This window comes from Mixophyes fleayi, chromosome 5 (assembly GCF_038048845.1).
Source record: "Mixophyes fleayi isolate aMixFle1 chromosome 5, aMixFle1.hap1, whole genome shotgun sequence".
NCBI classification, from domain to species: Eukaryota; Metazoa; Chordata; class Amphibia; order Anura; family Limnodynastidae; genus Mixophyes; species Mixophyes fleayi.
This window is the reverse complement of record NC_134406.1, coordinates 136,749,461-136,770,405: the sequence shown is the minus strand read 5'-3', so window position 1 is coordinate 136,770,405 and position 20,945 is coordinate 136,749,461. Positions and strand designations below refer to the sequence as shown.

The window sequence follows — 20,945 nt, the reverse complement described above, 5'->3', positions numbered from 1 at the left end:
TGCAGACTACTCTCGCTACCTCCATTACCTGCCTGCTCCTGGACAAGTCTCCTCTATACATCAGTGGTACAACTTGCCTATTGCAGACCACTCACGTTGCTCCGTTCCATGCCTGCGCCTGGACAAGTCTTCCCTTCACATCGGTGGTACAACTTGCCAATTGCAGACCACTCACGCTATTCTGTTACACACCTGCGCTGGACAAGTCTTCTCTACATATCCGTGGTGAAACTTACCAGCTGTAGACCATTCATGTTTCCTTGTGATATAGCTACTACTCTGTATGGTACCTATTAGCTGGACTAAAGTCTACAAGTGCCTCTGTATTGTAGCTGCAAGTCGCTGACTCTTCCACTATATTGTTGATTGGTCTTTGCCTAACGTTATCCAGTTATCAAGTACTGGCCTGCTATATGCTACCTGCGTGCTAAGGCACTTGGACTCTTTCCTCATTTTATCCTGTTTACTAAACTGCGGTACCATCACAGTTCCACAGTGCCAAGACTCAGCATTTATACTATTGACATTCCTTTCCTCTATTCTACTGTATGGTTCCACTGATTCACCACACTACCCAGAGGTCCGCACTTCTGGTAAGTGTAGCTACACCTGGTGAATTCTGGGTAAAACTCCTAGTGACAGTCAGCTTGTGCAAAATCAGAATCTTCTAAAATCTCACCCTCCTCTTCCGAGGATCTCTCCGAGTCAGAGATGGACAGAAGCCGGTTAGCGGATCTGTGCCTCTTGTTTCTAGGTAAATGTCTCAGGTTCTCCAAAAATTGGTTCAACCGTTCTAGACCCCTGACCAACGATGTGGACCAAGCCGGTTCACCCATAAAGAGGGCTTGAGATGGCAATGCAGAGGGATGTCCCGCCAGTCCTGAAGCAACTGACTCAAAAGTCCCTGTAGATACCCCTGAATTAAAAGGGGCTACTGTTCCAGAGGTTGAAGGGAGTAGCGCAGCAACTGCTGGAATATTTGTGGGTAAAAAGCAGTTGTATCGATGTAGTAACCCCCTGCGTCAGGGCTGCTCACGCTGGGGTTTCTGTTATAGCTAGGGCGCTAGTCCGTGGCTGCGCCACCGTGGAAGCCCCAGCGCAGTCAGACAGAGCGCCCCTGGGTCCTGGTATTCACTAGGCAATTTAGTGTCACACTTGGAAGAAGTATAATATTTGGCCCAAGGTGCTTTACTTTTATCAGACATTTTAAGGTAATACAGTACAGCCAACAAGAAAACAGGCAAACACACAAGAGATAAGCAGAAGATACTAACTGATCTATGACAAAGTCAAAACATAGTATCCCTGTATGAATAGTTATATGTGAGAGCAAAAGTATCTATACATGTAATATATTATGCCCCAATATAAATATGCATATCCAATGTCCTAATACATCACAATCTACAATAGGGAGTATATAGACAAGAGTTTGGGTACTTCGCTTTCCTGGACTAAGCAAAGACAAGGGAGAAGCCTGTCAGCAGCTCTGCTAGCCCAGAAGCTGAATCTTCTCCTTTCCCGGCATATTTTGGCGCCAGATGAGTCCACTTGTGTAATGCAGAGAGGGGAGTTCTATTTATTTAACTTTCCCTGTCAATTGTCTGCTCCTTTGCTCTATTGCAGCCAAAATATTGCCCAGGCGATTTACTGCTTCTTTTGCAAGCAGTAATCGCCACTGTGTCTTTTGTCCGGCTGTCTGCAGTGCCTCTGAACTCTGTCAGTCCAGGCAGCACACCACCATGTTCCCCCCCCTCCTTTTCTGCGGAGAGGGGACTTGGTCTGTTCCAAGATGACAGCCTCATTGTGGAGATTACCGGCGCACTCTGCCTTCGTGGCAGCGCTGGTCAATCTAACCATGCTCAGTGTGATAGCGGCTTGTATAAGCCGCTTGTCACACTGTAATGCAGCCCGGTAAAAAATAAAAATCTATCCTGTCAGCTGCTCCTTTTAACGAGTGTGCTCTGTATGTAACAGTGCACACTCGCACCTAAGGAAAACTAAAAAAAAAACCAGGAAAATAAAACAAAACCTAATACACAGTGAATTACAATTCACTGCCCACCAAAAAATAAGCCCAACTCCTTTGGACACCTAACATAAACTGGAAGTACAGGGGAGTTGCAAGAAGAGGGGTCTGTCGGCAGCCCACTGAACTAGTTAAATGCCAACTCCTCCTCCCCCTCACACAACCCCATGGTAAGCAGTGTCCCCCAAAGGGATAAAAGAGAAATATATAGTGAACAGTTGAAATAAAAGTGATTTCCCAGCACCATTTAGCTGTTTTGATTCAGGAACTTGCACGTAAATGACTTTTTGAACTGTGGGTATCAAGAACGTACTAATTAGTGGATGCCCCATGTTCCTTCTCCAGCGCCAATAATAACTTACATTTGGGTAATTTATGAAATGGTGCAGAAGACCATAGCAACCAATCAGATGTTTGATTTGATTTTCCAAACCAATGATAGGAAACCTGATACACTTCGGGGGCTGCTTGGTGCAACCCTCTAACCTTCAAAAGGGCTGAACATTACGCTTAATCTCATTAATAAGCTAAATCGATACATTTAATCAAAGAAAGACACCTGACTGTAATAACATATCAGCAGGCATTTTAAACAAGTGTTATGTGCTATAACAATCAAATCTGACAATAAAAGGAAGGAAGGAGCTGGGGACCGTGAGTGAAGGCTCGGAGGGCTATCTGTTGCCCATCACTGTTCTAAACAATACTAGCAATATAAATGTTACAATCTGGTTGGTTTCAAAAGGATTCAAAACCATTTTCATGTAAACATTTTCACGAATGGCCTCCAGCTCCATGTAGATAAGTATTACACTGCGCTCAAAACACAGAGAACACGAGTTTATTCTAACAGCAGCGGGACAAGGGTATACCTCCTTGGTTAATCAGTCTAGAAAAATACAAAAGGTGTCTCATCCGCGCTCATAATAAACTGATAACAATTGAATAAATAATTGATGCCCTAATGGATGATCTAACCTTAAGTGAAACACCTGCAAGTACAATGATCTAATGCAAACACAACAGTAGGTCCTCTGTGCGGGTATAAAGGACACTTTGTGTAAACACAGAAAACAATAATGTAATACAACATACAGATGGAAGTGGTAAATATCAATCTGTATCGTAATAAATCCAAAAGGATAAAGTCCCGATAAAAGTATGTATTAATCCAAGAACAATGGTGCAAAAAGGATTTGTGTCTGAATGGTCCACAGCGAAATCACAAAATAACAGTTTCAGGTAGAAAAACAGATGTATCACCATTATCGACTTAATCTTGAGGTCATTCCTAATAAAATGTCCCAATGAAGATTTGATGTAGACTGATCCTTAGGATTTTTTCTGAGTTCTTGTCGTGTAATCATATGGTTCAAGTTTTATTGCAAATGGACGGTCCACAAAATCAAACAAAGCAGATGAAGGGATCAAAAGACCCAATTAAAACAGGTTAAAAATAAGTGGTCATATAGTAAACGACCTCATATGGGTCTATCAACCATATATAAACGTATGATGGCCCAATTCACGACAAAAAAACAAGAAACAGTCTACATCAAATCTTCATTGGGACATTTTATTATGAATGGCCTCAAGATTAAGTCGATAATGGTGATACATCTGTTTTTTCTACCCGAGACTTATTTTGTGATTCCTCGGTGTACCATTCAGACACAAATCCTTTTCATTGTTCGTGTATTAATATATATTTTTATTGGGACTTTATCCTTTTGGATTTATTACGATCAGATTGATATTAACCACTTCCATCTGTATATTGCATTATATATATTTTTCAGTGTTTACAAGTGTTCTTTATACCCACTAGAGATGGGCGATTCCCTGAGAACCAAACCAGCCGGAATTTCCGGAATCCTAGTTCCGAGCCGCCGCCTTTTAGGATTCCAATACGAGGCAAAACGTCATTGTGACGTCGTCGGATCTAGAGATTTTTAGAATGAATAAATATCCGCCTCCACAGACATCCAGCGCCATTTGAGAGAGGGAGAGAGAAGGGTTAGGCGACGGTCTCAGTAATTGGAGCAGTAATTGGAGCAGGAAGAGAGTAGTAGGAGGCATTTTTCCTAATTTACACTTCAAGTGTTTGGGCTGTCAGATATTCCCCTCTTTGAAAAAAGCAATTTTCTGGTGCTGAAATTATTATATACCAGCACTATATCCTTCTGAATTTGCACTACAATTGTTTTGGGTCTCATTAAAATGGATTCACAGTAGTCCACATATGAGCAGGATCAGCAAGCGGCTGCTGCCACCAGTCCTGATGGTAGTCTTCCCTGTACGCCATCTGGTAAAGTAAAGTAAAAGTACATAGACTTTTTAAGCCAGGGAAAAAAAAAAAACACAAAAAAAACACCTTTTACCATGTGAAAGAGAAAAGAGGTGTATCTGATGAAAAGTTAACTGTCGATAAAAAAAAAAATTGCCAACATGCCATTCTACACACGCAGTGGCAAAGAAAGAATGAGGCCTTTGCCTTTCTCTATTAGTGCGAGATCTAAAACTGTTACCGAGCCTTCTTCTTGTAAGGTCGCTCGTGACCAAGCAAGAACAAGTAATTTGGAGTCTAAAAGTGGTGCTCAACTACTGTTACGTGTGAAAGCTGAGCTGCTAGAAAACAGTAAGACATTAGAGAAAAATGTGTGCTAAGAATCAGAAATGACGCCAATCACTGAGAGTCCATCCATGAGTGGTATGTGTAATAGTGACCATTCTGATAGTGTACCCATAAAGAAGGGCCCTTTCAGCATTTCTGCTGATGTGTGCCTGAACAGCCCGAGTATAGCCGGTGATACACCAATTGAGGATGCCACTTTGGAATTAGAAGAGTATGAGGTAGAGAGTTGTGTAGGCGACGAGGGCGCTGATTAGGATGTTGATGAGGATGAGGTTACATAGTAACATTGTAACATAGTTGATGAGGTTGAAAAAAGACACCAGTCCATCAAGTTCAACCTATTTTGGATCTCCTGCGATCCTGCACTTATATTTGAAATTGATTCAGAGTAAGCAACCGCCAATCTGTTTCAATTTTTACCATATATCCACTACTATCCTACATTTTAATTAACGGTCGTATCCCTGGATACACCTTTCCGCTAAAAATTTGTCTAACCCTTTCTTAAACATATCTATTGAATCTGCCATCACAACCTTCTCTGGCAATGAATTCCATATCTTGACTGCCCTTACTGTAAAGAACCTCTTCCTTTGCTGGTTGTGAAATTTCCTCTCCTCTAACCTTAGAGGGTGACCACGTGTCCTTTGTATAGTCCTTGGGGTAAAAAGTTCCCATGAAAGTTCTCTGTATTGACCCCTAATGTATTTGTACATAGTGATCATATCTCCCCTTAGACGCCTCTTTTCTAAAGTAAACATGCCTAAACTGGCTAACCTTTCCTCATAACTTAATGACTCCATACCCTTTATCAATTTTGTCGCCCTTCTCTGAACCCTTTCTAGTTCCAAATTATCTTTTTTAGTGGTGCCCAGAACTGTACTGCATATTCAAGATGAGGTCTTACCAACGATTTATACAGTGGCAAAATTACACTGTCTTCCCTTGCATCTATGCCCCTTTTTATGCATGCCAATACTTTGTTTGCCCTTGCAGCTGCTGCTTGACATTGAGCACTATTTCTAAGTCTACTGTCTACGAGCACTCCCAAATCCTTTTCCATTATAGATTTTCCTAAATTAATTCCATTTAATTTATAGATTGCGTTCTTGTTTTTGATCCCTGAATGCATAACCTTACATTTATCTGTGTTAAACCTCATATTCCATTTGGCCGCCCAATCCTCCAGTTTATTTAAGTCCCTCTGTAGAGAAGCTACATCTTGCTCTGATTTTATTACCTTACAGAGTTTAGTGTCATCTGCAAAAATAGAAACTTTACTCTCTAAACCATCACCAAGGTCATTAATGAATATATAATTAAAAATGAGTGGCCCCAGCACGGAACCTTGAGGTACTCCACTTAAGACTTTTGATCAATTAGAAAATGTTCCATTTATCACAACTCTCTGTTCCCTATTCTCTAACCAGTTTTCGATCCAGGTACAAATGTTGATTCCTAGACTCAGTTCCCTAATTTTGTAAACCAACCTCTTGTGTGGCACTGTATCAAAGGCCTTTGCAAAATCTAAGTAGACCACATCTACTGTGCTGCCCTGGTCTAAGTTTCCACCAACTTCCTCATAGAAACTAATTAGATTAGTTTGACATGACCTATCCCTCACAAATCCATGTTGATTCCCACTAATAATTTTATGGCGTATCAAGTAATCCTGAATACTATCCCTTAAAATACCTTCCAGTAGTTTTCCCACTATTGATGTCAGGCTTACAGGTCTATAATTCCCTGGTTGTGATCTCTTCCCCTTTTTAAACAACGGCACATCTGCTATTCGCCAATCCCTTGGTACTGAGCCTGATGAGATTGAATCTCTGAAAATTAAGAATAGCGATCTAGCTATTTCCGAATTTAACTCCATAAGGACCCTTGGGTGTATGCCATCTGGACCTGGAGCTTTATTTATCTTAATATTTTTCAATCGCCTTTGGACTTCTTCCTCTGACAACCAAGTATTAATTAATGGCATGGTTTCATTTCCATTTTTATGTATTACTTCTACCATTTGTTCCTCTCTAGTAAATACTGAAGAAAAGAAAGTGTTTAATACCTCTGCTTTCTCCTTAGTATCATTTATCAATTCACCCATCTCACGTCTTAGGGGTCCTATATTATCTTTTTTAATCCTTTTGCCATTTATATACTTAAAAAACTTTTTGGGGTTTGTCTTACTTTCTTTTGCAACATGCCTTTCATTTTCTAATTTAGCCAATCTAATTTCCTTTTTGCATGTTTTATTACATTCCTTGTACCTACGGAAGGACTCCTCTGACCCTTCAGATTTAAACAATTTAAATGCACGCTTCTTCCTTTGCATTTCTTCCCTTACCTTTTTATTTAGCCACATTGGTTTAGACTTAATTCTTTTAAATTTATTTCCCATAGGAATGAACTTATACGTGTATGTTTCCAACAACATTTTAAAGACAGCCCACTTTTCCTCCGTATTTTTTCCTTCAAAGGCTTTGTCCCAGTCTATGCTCTTTATAGACTCCTTTAGCATATTAAAATTTGCCTTTCTAAAGTTTAAAGTCCTAGTTGATCCCTTATACCGTTGCTTCTGGAAACTAATTTCAAAAGAGACCATATTATGATCACTGTTTCCCAAGTGCTCCCTTACTTGAATAATTGATAATATGTCTACATTGTTTGTTATTACTAGGTCCAGTATAGTCCGGTTCCTTGTTGGTTCCTCTACTAATTGGGACATGTAATGGTCTTTTAGCGTGCTCAGAAACCTATTTCCCCTAGCTGTACCGCAGGTCTCAGTACTCCAATCAATGTCCGGATAATTAAAATCCCCCATAATTAAAATTTGACCTAGTTGTGTTGCCTTTTCAATTTGCTGTAGAAGTTGGGCTTCCTCAATCGTACTAATATCTGGCGGTTTATAGCATATCCCTATCAGCAACTTCTCTGAACTTTTTCCTCCGCTGGATATTTCCACCCACAATGCCTCTAAATTATCACCAATATTCTCATATATAACTTCCTGAATACTTGGTTTTAATTCTGGCTTAATATAAAGACATACTCCTCCTCCCCTTTTATTTACCCTATCCCTCCTGAAGAGAGAATAGCCTTCCAAGTTGACTGCCCAGTCATGTGTATCATCCCACCAGGTCTCCGTAATACCTATAATATCATACTGCTCATTCATTGCTACTAGCTCTAACTCCCCCATTTTACCTGTCAGGCTTCTTGCATTTGCAAGCATACACTTAAGTCTATTGCGTCCCTTAGGTATTTATTTTTGCTTTAAAAAGGGCCTCTCCTTATTGGCTATGCTTCCCTTTCCCCCCTCTCCACCCCCTTGACTCTTGTGAAATTCCTCCTTACTACTCTCAATGTCTATCCCATAAATACTTGCTTGCCCCTCCCCCCCAGAGCCTAGTTTAAAATCTCCTCCAACCTTCTAACCAGCCTCTCCCCTAGTACTGCAGCCCTCTCCTCATTCAGGTGCAATCCATCACGACAATAAAGATGGCAACTGACAGAGAAATCAGCCCAGTGCTCTAAGAATCCAAAACCCTCCTTCCTACACCAATCTTTTAGCCACGCATTAACCTCCCTAATCTCCAGCTGCCTCCCTGGACTAGCGCGTGGCACAGGTAGTATTTCTGAAAATACTACCTTGGATGTCCTTTCCTTAAGTTTGCGACCTATGTCCCTGAAATCACTCTTTAGGACACCCCTTCTTCCTCTAACTCGGTTATTGGTGCCAACATGCACCAAAACAGCTGGGTCATTTCCAGCCCCTCCCAACAATCTGTCCACCCGATCCGAAATATGCCGAGCCCGAGCACAACACACTGTTCGGCATGCATGGTCCTGGTAACAGATTGCCCTATCTATCTTCCTAATAATTGAATCCCTTACCACCACAATCTGCCTGGGTCCCTGAGTAACTTTGGTCCCCTCTATGCTGGAGAGATCATTCCCCTGGTTGCTAGAGGAAGCAGTCTCATCCAACTCCACCAATTCTGAACTGCCTTCCACAGTATCTTCATCCAATCTGGCAAATCTGCTGGGATTGCTTAGCTCAGAGCTGGCCTGCCTCTTCCTCCCTCTGCTACCCCAAGTAACTGTTACCCAGCTACCTACCTGTGCATCCTCCTCTGTCTCTGCTCCACCCTGCTCAGCTAACGCATCCACGGTGAGCTGTAAACTCTGCTCCAGGTTGGCAATGTCTCTCAATGTTGCAATGGTCTGCTTTAGATCAGTTACCTGGGCTTCCAAAGAGACCAGTTGCTCACATTTCTCACAGAGGTATAAACCTTGGAACACTTGCTCCAAGTGTGCATACATATGACAAGATGTGCATTGAGTGAGATCATCAAACCTGCTACTACTCATCTTATTATGGCTAACTTAACTTCTTATAGCCTACAGTGAACTTGAGAGTACGAACCTTTACTAGCCACTTACCAGATTAAACCCCTTCCCGGAATCAACTCCTTACTGGATCTAACTCCACACTTTAAACACACAGCACTTGAAATCAGACAGCAGTGAAATCACAAGCTCAATGAAATCGCTTACTAACTCAATAAAATCGCTTGTTGGCAGCAGTGTGGCACCAGTGGCAGCAGTTCTGGCACCAAATTGCACTTTCCAAAGAGACACAGGGATGACGCAGGTGGCAGACCACAACAGTTTGATATCTGGGCTGGTTTGAAAGATTTTACCAAAAAATGTGTGACATTGCCCATAACTCCAACCAATCCTACTATTAACATGCAAAGGATGGTGGAGGATTATTTTCAAGAGTTAATTGATATGGAAATTTCAGACAGTGCCTTTCCATACTGGGGCATTTCTATTTTACGTACAGTACAGTCTTTGCAGGCTGCTGTTTTGTCAATTTCACTATAAGTGTAGGGTGTGATCTAGACCCAAACAGAAAATCTGCTTTGGGCATTTCTATTTATGGTACAGTCTTTGCAGACTGCTTCTTTTCTATTTAACTATAAATGCAGGGTGTAAAATACAGACAGAAAACCAACTGCCTTTTTTGCTATGAATGTCAATAGCTCTTTTTAGAACGTTGCCTGCCACCCTGGATTGGTGTGTAGCTGTAGAATTAAGGAGGGCTTAGCAGGGATTAAACAGTATTTTTCATAATTTGCACTAATAAGGTTTGCTAATAATATACACCCAAACAAAAAAAATCTGCTTCTTTTCTATTTCAATTTCTAGATATGGGACTAATCTAGACCCAAACAGAACATCTGCTTTTGGCATTTCTATTTTATTGTACAGTCTTTGCAGGTTGCTTCTTTTCTATTTCAATTTTAATGTCTGGGAATAATCTAGCCCCAAACAGAAAATCTGCTTTGGCCATTTCGATTGATCGTCCAGTCTTTGCAGGCTGATTTTTTTTCAATTTAACTATAAGTGTAGGGTGTAATCAGGGCCGCCGAGAGGGGGGGGGCGGGTACTAATTACCCGGGCCCGGGCATGTCAGGGGGCCCGGCCCGGGCGCCGACGATGTTTTTTTAAAAAAATATTTTTTTTCTTTTTCTTTTTTGCAGCGGGAGGGGGGGCTCGGTCATTGGTGGAGGGAGCAGGGTAGTTAAAGAAAAAACAAAAAACATACTCACGTGATCGCGGCGCCAGCGTCCCTCCTCTCTGCTGCTCTGTGCTCCATTCAGACTGTCTGAAAGCCGGGTGTGACGTCATCATGTCACGCCCAGCATTCAGTCAGTCTGGAGCAATGGAGCACAGAGGAGCAGAGAAGACCAAGAAAGAAGAGAGAAGAAAAGGTAAGTGAAGGAAGGAAAACTGGGGGTAGGGGCACAAAGGGGTTAAAAAACGAGGAAGGCACAGTGGGGTTAAAAAACGGGGCAACATGGCACAGTGGGGTTAAAAACGGGGGTCGGCATGGCACAGTGGGGTTAAAAAACGGGGGGGGGCATGGCACAGTGGGGTTAAAAAAAGGGGCAGCATGGCACAGTTAGGGTGAAAAAAAGGGGCAGCATGGCACAGTGGGGTTAAAAAACGGGGTGCATGTCACAGTGGGGTTAAAAAGGGGGGAGGCATGGCACAGTGGGATTGAAAAAGGGGGGGGGGAGCAGCATAGTATAGTGTGATGGAAGAGAAGCCAGGTGAAGGGGCAAAAGCAGCATGGAGGGCGCAGTGTGATCATAAGGCATGGCGATGATGAAGGGGCACATTATTGTAATATTGGAGCTGGAGGAAGGCCTAATTATTAATCGTGGATGGTATTGATTTAACGCCAGGGTTGTTTGGAATTATCTAAATGTAGCCATTTTTTCCCAAATAGGGCCCCCAGCATTCCAGGATCCAGACAAGCCGCAACCAAAGAAACATGCAGCCACAGGTGGTGAAAGTGAGAAGAACAGGTAGGAGAGAGCAGGACAATATGTGAAATGTTGTGATTCTAGTAGGGACAATGTCAATTTTTGGTGAGTGTTGTGCCCAATGTAAGGTGCAGGCCAAGACTGAACTCTTTGTGTACACACTGCATTTTTTCTATACTATACTGTGGTGCTAGATGTCCTGAAAGTCAGGAGTGCTTGGACATATGCGACGCTCCAGCGAATTGAGAGCCTAGAGATTTTGATGTGTTAGCCACGCACCAATGGTGCATTTACCACGCCCCCAAATGCATGACCACACCTCAGATTTTATTTTTTAGCATACTTGCCTATAAGGAGGGCCCCATGAATTTGTTGTACCAGGGCCCTGAATTCCTCTTGGCAGCCATGGGTGTAATATACAGTTAGACACCCAACTGCCTTTTTTGCTATGGATTTCAATAGCTCTTTTTAATGCGTTGTCTGGCACCCTGGATTGGTGTGTGTCTGATAAAAGCACACATCCCGGGGGGGTGAGTGATCGTTGACATTAGCTGTAGAATTACCTCACTTATCCAAGAAACAGGTGGAGCACTAACTTATGTTATTTTAGCCCAAAAAAAATTACATTTTTTAACAAATTGCAAAACAAAACAAAACAAAACCAAAACATGCAAGGGCGGTTTTGCCAAAACCAAAACACGAAGGTAATCCAGATCCAAAACCAAAACCAAAACATGGGGGTCAGTGAGCATTTCTAATACCCACACAGAGGACCTACTGTTGTGTTTGCATTAGATCATTGTACTTGCAGGTGTTTCACTTAAGGTTAGATCATGCATTAGGACATCAATATTTATTCATTGTTATCAGTTTATTATGAGCGCAGATGGGACACCTTATATTTCTCCTGCTTCATCTGTACAACAAAATGTTAACATGCAATTAACTTATGTAGCACATTAAGAAACTGCACTTGCAGTGAAAACATACCAAAGGCTATGACCTCTATTTATTAAATGGAGAAAAGTCCTATTTCCAGGGAAATCTATGGATGGCCATAACAGAATACAATTAATGAAAAAAATATATTATATAAAATATTTTTTTATTTATATAAAGCATTTTTTTGCATTCAGCGATATGTTTTAAAATTTTATTTAAAACTATTTTATATATTTGTTTACTATTTTATTATTATTATTTATTAGTAGAACTAAAAGACCAGGGGGTAAATGTATCAAAGTCCGGTTTTTCACTCTCGCGGGAGATGGAAAAACCGGACTTTGATACATTTACCCCCATGTCTGGGCTTCCAATTCTACTGCACAAGAGCGACCCACATGAGCATATCCTCTGCAATTGGTCGTGTGCAGTGATAATTTAAGCTCTTACCTTACCCCACAGAGCCAATATCTCTCAACTGCTTTATATATTAATGATAAATCATGACAATAGGTGGTATTGCTGTAATAAGCGGCAATAGAAAACTAGCTATATCTCCATGTATTAGTAAGTAGACCTGTATGTCTTAATAGCAGTTCTCTCACACTTTGACAGCTGGACTGAATAATTAAGAGACAATGATTGAATGCTGCACTTCTCCAGCTATAAAAACTTAACACCCTTTATTTATAAAACAGCGTCATACAAGTTGAAGTGCATCATGTGACGAAGAGCAACTTTTCCCATTAACTTCAATATGTCACAACAACAAAAAAAACAGTTCTTATTAATGCTGTTTTCTATCTGGGAAAGTGCTGCATTCAATCACTACCATGTTAAACTACCCTAAAAGTTAGAGCGATATTCTGAAGAAGACCTGTAGAAACTTATTTTTTCTAAAGTACCCACCCCATATACAGTTTTTCATTCGGTGTTGTTTAGTACACCTTTTAGTATACTGCATCTAATATTATATATATTGTTGACAGACAGCTGCAGTTGTCACAGGGATTAAAAAGCTCTGCAATCAAACTCTTCAGTGTGAATAAGTCCTAAGCAACTATTTTGATGGAGAAGAGTCTGTGGTGCTCTACTTTCACAATATCATATTTTGTCAAAAAAGCCATCAGTAAACATTAAGTTTAGGGGGTCTATTTATGTACCTAGGAAGAGGTTTATATCATGGAAAATTCCCCGAAAACTGCAGTTTAGTGCATTTTAAAATAGCAAAACTATTTAAATATTAGAGGACTGCATCTACTGCGTTACCGATCACAAATGCAGTCCCCAGAGCTGACTACGGGGACTATGAAAATTGACTATTTATCAAGCTCCAAACGCCGGAAATTGACCTACGACAGCTGAAGATGGCGTTAGCTGTTCTATCCTATGGGGGGAGCATGACAGGAGAGGGCTCTTCAGATCCGTCTCCAGCAAACTTCTGGTAAACCAAGTTCTGCAAGGTCATAAAAACCTGTAAGTAGAATGATCATGACTGCGATCATTTTACTACAGATTATTCACTGGTACAGGCTCCTAACGGAGACGTTGTACAGACTAATCTATTTTAATAAATTGCCAAGTTTATCAATTTCTTATCATTGCGATAAGAAATTACAACTGTAGGGGCACATTTACTAAAGCTGGGTACACACTACACGGTTTTCGTCCAATAATCGGCTCAAACAGCCGACATACGACCGCTCGTTCAAAAGTCGGGTCAGTGTGTGCAGTGACACGATGGTCGAAAGTCTGCCCAAATGGACGATTATCGCCTCATTTGGTTGGTTGTACCGTTTAATATTTTCGTTCCAATTTCGTTTCCGCTATGTAGTGTGTATAAACTTCCGACCGATCCACAACAGTGAGTACGAAATTACAGTCATTGCTCATGACAACACGGCTGTAAAAAGTCGCTAAAGGGACGTCCGCTCTTCCCTTTATCGTTCTAAACAAGGCTAGTGTGTATGCAGTCCATGGACTGAGCGATCGGACCATCGATCGCATGTAAAATTGCTCGGCATAAAAATTTCTGTAGTGTGTAACCAGCTTAACAACCACATAAAATGAAAACTAGTTTTCAATCCTTATCGCATTGATAAGGATTGAACTAGTTCTCATATTTATGAAAAAACTTCAGCAGGGATAACAGTCACGGTAAACTGCTGTCCCTGTGAAGTTTAACACTTACCTCTTCACTGCCTGGTCACTGTGAAGAAACTTGTGATGCCGGCATCTTCGTTGAGCTCCTACTGCGCATGCCCGACCTAAAGTATAGGGCATGCGCACAGAGACTATACTAACGATGAACTGTTATCATGTGGGAGGGAGGGATGACATGATTCCTCCACACATGCGCTGTGCAGCTCTGCTCTTCGAAGCAGAGCTGACAGCTAGGAAATTTTTGAATTTGAAGCTGACGTACATTAACATAGCAAGTTTCCGAAAATTACTCATTTTCGAAACTCGTTAGATTGCGTTAGGGGACAGTCCCCATACTATTTTATATTTTATGGGCACTGCTCAGAAAACGAAATAGAATGCAAAGCAGAAGATATCCACTATATCTGCTGCAATGCAACAAGGATCCTTCAAATTGCGGCTGAATAACAGTAACTGTCCTTTGGGAACATTACACTGCTTGATAAATAGGCCCCAAAGTGAGCTACATGGGATGGGCCATAAATAGACCACTCAGAGTCAACAGCTTGTTGCATCCACAGTCTGCCCAACATATGTAAAATCTGCCAGGAAAAGTTATGCACAGAGTCCACTTCAAGGTAAATAAGCAATGGTAAAAGGATGGATTGGGGCTGAGCTAGTAATTGACGATACTTACAAACATTGTCCAAAAGGAGAACATTTGCACTATAAAGGCACAGCAAACATACAGACAGATAAAAGCTAATTAGGTTATAAGGTTTAGTGCAAGTTTGCTCCTTTCAGCAATATTCGTAAATCACACTTTGTGAAAGAAAGCAGAAATCAGTTAAACCTGCAGCTTAAATGTCAGAAGCCAGATATCTAGTTAACAAACCTTACAATGAAAAATAAAACAAGACAATTTAATCACTGAGAATTTGCATAATGTTACACTTACACAATGTCACTGGTTACTAGGAGATTCATATAGCTTTTATCGCCAGCAATAAAGTGACATGGTAATTCTTTTTTCAGATATAAATAGATGTAACAGTTTGGCACGACAATCTCAAACACACGATTCAGATCATTTGTTGGCAGTTATGGTTTTTTGTCACTTTGCAAACAGTAATCCATAGATGTTTGGTTATACTGACTTCAGTAGTGGGACATATCACCTGTCCTGCTATACGCTAAACATGGTAAAGCAACAGGAATGTGTAGGAGTGCTTATGTATTGATTTGTACCTAGCAGCCTGCATGAGTGGAGTCCAGCCATAGTGGTTCTTCCTGTCCACAGAGGCCCCTTTCCTGAGCAGGAACCTGACTAGCGGTTCGTGCCCACTCCCGGCCGCCAGCTGTAGCGCTGTATTACCGTCCTCGTCCGTGCTATCCACTGGCACCAGCGGGGATACAACGGAGCTCCCAATCGGGGACCCCTGTAACGCGGTGTCCGACACAGTGGTTCCATCCACTGCACGAATTCCAATACTAGATGAGCCACTGGAAGTCTCCGACTCCAGTAACCTACGGGCACTGTCCAGATCTCCATCCTCACAGGCGCGGAAGAGGCGCTGACACTGAGCTGGGATTGTACACTCCATAGAGAAAAGGCAGTGTCCTGACACCACGCAATCACTTCTCAGAGCCGGGGCCGCTGCCTGCCACGCACAGCACCCTCAACTCTGCAAACAGGACAACAATTAATAGAGGAAGTAACGGATCATCGAGCACAAGGAGTTCCAAACATTCAGCGATCTGACCGCCATCAGTGGGCACCTGATGTATACGTCTTTTTGTACAGTTCTTGACCGTCCCGGTCTGCTACTATGCGTGTAGAACCCGGTGACATTCCTCTGCAACCCCGGGATAACACGGACATTCCAAGTTATTCCAAGTTTATTAGTCCGAATGCGCATGTGCGGCTGTACTCTACAGTGCAGTGCGGGACTGAGATTATCTTTCAGATGGAGATTCAGACACATATTGACTCAATTCTGAATATATATTCTCCTCCATTGGCTATTATATCAACTTCCTTGGATTTCTTATATAACAATTGGATATTGATGAAGTGCCTTTTGATATTTGATTTTAGTTATGTGCTGTGGAGTTTTTTTCTGTTTTCTCTAATTTATATAAGTAATATTCTTTCTGGTCAGAAGCTAACTTTTTAATCTGTTCACTAAATATCAATTATTTATATGCAAGCATTATTTCTGCATTTCCTTGGCAGCTCACGAATGTATATATATATATATATATATATATATATATATATATATATATATATATATATACACCTCTTTCTTTCTAGCGCCTGGGAGGTTTTATTTGGATTATTCTATTAATAGGATTGGAGGTTTCCTAGATCTTTCTCCTGATTGGCAGCTCATATTCTCTCTGTTTAAGGGTGTGCAAAGAAGGATTATGCTTTTTACTATAGATGGGAATTCACGGTTTGTGCAGCGATTTCCATACTTGTAAAAGTATTCTGTATGGCAATACCAAAGCATGTGTATTGCATAGAATGAAGCGCATTCACACAATAATAAGTGCAAACGACACTTGTGGTTGGAAAATAATGATACTGTGTCCTACATCTCAAGGACAGCATTTTAGACTATAATTAAATCAGTGGTGTAGTGTCAAATTATGCATACTAAAAACATCCATAATCTCCTGTGATATGCTGCTATTTCTGTTCTATCCTGTGGTCTAGTCTAATATGTAGAGATGATCACTCACCCCTGTGTTTTGGTTTTGGATCTGGATTAACTTTGTGTTTTGCGTTTGGTTTTGGTAAAACCGCCCTTGCGTGTTTTGGGTTTTGTATTTTTTTGTATTTTTTTTTTTTGCTACAATCACATATTTTTGCTTTTTTTCCCCACACACTATTATTACCTCAATAACACCAATTTCAAGTAATTTGCAGTCAATTTTGACCACCTCACAGGTCACAATATTATTTTTATACACTTTCAGACAAATACTGCAGCAACCTCCGCCCGTCATTCCCCCCCGGGATGTGTGCTTTTATCAAACCCAGACCAATCCAGGGTGCCAGACAATGCACTAAAAAGAGTTCATCACTTAGCTTTAAATCCGCCCCAATACCCAAAAAATTATAATATAGTTAGGTACCTTTGACGTAAAGTGCAGATTACAATCACTTTTTGCAATACTGATGAAACAGCAGCAAAGTGGAAGGTAATACATATACACGTCTATTTAGACATCCATGCTTACATTACTTCTGCAAGCAATGTTGTTCTTTGTTAATAAAACTGTTGTCTTTATACCGTTCAAAAATATTTAAAATAATCCTCCACCATTCTTTGGATGTTGATAGTAGGATCAGGTGGAGATACAGAAGAGGTGTCACTAATTCTGGTCAATTCTTTTACAGTAGACAAGACCAGGGGGTAAATGTATGAATCTCCGGATTCTTCATCTCCGGCGTGTTCAGCCTCTTCAGCGCTTAAATTTAAAGCGGCGCTGCATTGTAAAGGGAAGTTTCCCTTTACAATGCAGCGCCACTTTAAATTTAAGCGCTGAAGAGGCTGAACACGCCGGAGATGAAGAATCCGGAGATTCATACATTTACCCCCAGATGTCAAAATGTCCTTTGCATCATCAATGAGTGTCTAAGATTTTTGCAAAGCACACAACAGTATATATCACATGTAGGTAACATTGGCACACAGCGGTAGCTGAAAGAAAAAGTGGTGCAAGATGGAATTGTCCCACCCACTCTTATGTTGGATCTTAAAAAGAACATGCACACTTTAACAAACTAAGCACTTCAGCCACAAAAGTGCCACTCCCTGTGGCTGAAGTGCTTGGTTTGTTTGGGCCCCCACAAAACAAGCTAACCATGGGCTTAAGGCACCTAAGGTAATAGTGCTGTTAATGAACTCTACTGTGACAAGATGTTGTTGTCATCATCCTCAGCCTCATCCTCATCCTCACCCTTATCAGTTTGTACATCATCTTTACACATTATTAATTCATCACCGCTGGAATCCACTGTTACAGAAGTCTCAGTATTTTGATGTAATTGGCGGGAAAGGCCTTCCTCGTGACAATTGAAGTTAATTTTTATGAACATCATCTTTTCCACATTTTGAGGAAGTAGCCTCCAGCGCTGATCACTGACAAGGTTCCCGGTTGTGCTGAAAACTCTTTCCGAGTACACACTGAAGGGTGGGCAGCTTAGGCAGAGTTAGTACATAGGTCTTCAAATTCTCTTTTTTTCCTCCCAGTACGTAAAGGGACTGTCTGATGTGTCTATTTCTAAGGTGTCGTTAAAATAATGCTGTAAATAGCCAGATATTTTACAGACCACAGACAGCATATCCTGCACATCCCTGTCATTTTTTAAAAGGTTCTGCACCATTAAGTTTATTGTGTGAACAAAACAGGCAATGCGATGGAATTAACCCAGCTGTAATGCTCTCACAATATTGGTGGCGTTATCAGAAATGACATATCCTGAGGAGAGTCCAAGCAGGATAAGCCATGTTGCCAGGGCCTGATTAAGGGTTCTGGCTGCCCTAGGCTAATACGGCTGCAGCTCCCCCTCCCCCCGACTATATAGGTGTATAGGACTACCCCTGAATATGAATGTTCAGGAGTATTCTCCAGCATTCAAATTTAGACAGATAGTGCCATTGTCTCTTACCTGTTCTTGCTCTTCTCTCTTGCAGCTTTGTTATCCTCTCACTGGCTTCTGGAAAGTTGGTGTCCTGTTTTGAAAATGCAAAAATGTATTATAATGCAAAATGTTAACAAATCCTGAATGATTTATGACTTATGGCCAGCTAAAAGTACCCCATTGTACAGGTATATATAAACATTATATAAACATTTGTGGTCAATCAAATACAAACCTCTAACACTAATATTTAGTATTCTAGTGATTGCTGAGACCACAGATAGCATCCATGTAACCTACATATAATCATGAGATTATGCCCCCCAAAGCTGCTTTATTTTTTTACTACCCCCCCCGTAGCCATTTTACTTACCTACCCCTGCAGCCATTTTCCTTACCCCCTCCTACAGCCATTGTCCCCTGGAACCATTTTCATTAACTCCCACACTGCACCCATTTCCCCCCCGCAGCCATTTTCCTTATCCCCCACCACAGCCATTTTCCTTAACCGTCCCTACAGCAATTTTCCTTTTCTACCAATTTCCCCCTACCCCTGCAGCCATTTTCCTTACCCTCTCCTACAGCCATTGTCCCCTGCAGCCGTTTTCATTAACTCCCACACTGCACCCATTTCCCCCCCCCCCCGCAGCCATTTTCCTTATCCCCCACCACAGCCATTTTCCTTAACCGTCCCTACAGCAATTTTCCTTTTCTACCAATTTCCCCCTACCCCTGCAGCCATTTTCCTTACCCTCTCCTACAGCCATTGTCCCCTGCAGCCGTTTTCATTAACTCGCACACTGCACCCATTCCCCCCCCCCCACCGCAATTTTCCTTATCCCCCACCACAGCCATTTTCCTTAACCGTCCCTGCAGCAATTTTCCTTTCATACCAATTTCCCCCCTCCTTGCAGCCATTTTCCTTAACCCCCTGCAGCCATTTTCCTTAACCCACTCTGCAGCCATTTTCCTTACCTCCCACCCTGCATCCATCCCCTCCCACAGCCATTTTCCTCACCTCCAACCTCTGCATCTATTTTCCTTACCTCCCCCCTGCAGCTACCCCCCCCCAGTCACATCAAAATCACCCCACATATATCAGCCCCCCTCCTTCACACATATCAACCTCTCTCCCTCCATATAGATTTGTATGGCAGCCCCCCTCTCCCTCCCTATAGGTTTGTATATCAGTCCCCCCTCCCTTCCTATAGATTTGTATGGCAGATGCTCCCCTCTCCCACCCTATAGATTTGCATGGCAGTCCCCCCCTCTGCTATTGACCTCCTGCAGCACCTGACTCGCCGAGTTGATCAACAAGAGGTTAACCAGACTCAGCTCCTGCAATGCCTTCAGGGACTGGCTACGCACATGGATACCCTCCAGAGAACCCTGGCTCCTCCCGGAGTATCTGTTGCTCCCGCACCACCCGTTGTCGACTCTCCTGCTGCAGCTGCACCTAATCCTACTGAAGGGATTCGCATCCCACCTCCCGAAAAATTTGGTGGTGATCCGAGAAAGTGCAGAGGGTTTCTCAACCAATGTGCTATCCAGTTCGAGCTATCACCAGGAAATTTCTCTTCAGAACGAGCCAAGGTGGCATACATTATTTCGTTACTCACGGATCAAGCGCCTGCCTGGGCCTCTCCTCTATGGGAGCATGATGACCCCCTGTTACAAAATCCATCCTCCTTCATACAAAGCTTCAGAAAAGTGTTTGATGAGCCTGGTCGAGTTGCCTCTGCGGCCTCCAGCATTTTGAAGCTATGTCAGGGAAGCCTTCCCGTTGGTCAGTACGCGATTCAGTTCAGAACTCTCACCTCTGAACTGAACTGGAATAATGAGGCCCTTATAGCTACCTTCTGGCAGGGGCTGTCAGATCGGATCAAGGACAAGTTGGTCTCCAGGGATTTACCAGCTACCCTAGATGATCTGATCTCCTTATGCATCAAGGTCGATATCCGGTATTTAGAGCGTAATCAGGAACAAGAACAATCTCGCCGGGCTAGTCCACGTTTGGTCTCCACTTTTCAGAACCCACCAATTCTACTTGAGGAGCCCATGCAGATCGGGCGTTCGCGTCTAACTGTGGAGGAGTGGGAACGAAGGTTTAAAAACCATCTATGCCTCTACTGCCCTGACCCCTCTCACATTCTATCTCAGTGTCCCAAGAAAGCTGGTCTAGGACTGAGTACATCTTCC

General features: G+C 42.0%; 1 protein-coding gene across 2 annotated transcripts in view; it reads right to left on the bottom strand.

Moving 5' to 3' along the window:
• Nucleotides 1-15,987, bottom strand: part of ANKS6 (ankyrin repeat and sterile alpha motif domain containing 6) — a 98,051-nt gene extending 82,064 nt beyond the window's left edge. For both annotated transcript variants that reach the window (XM_075212838.1, XM_075212839.1), the window contains exon 1: nt 15,338-15,987. In XM_075212838.1, the coding sequence (XP_075068939.1) occupies nt 15,338-15,693 (356 nt within the window). In that variant the 5' untranslated portion in view covers nt 15,694-15,987. The remainder of the gene's footprint in view (nt 1-15,337) is intronic.
• Between the last annotated feature and the right edge of the window lie 4,958 nt (nt 15,988-20,945).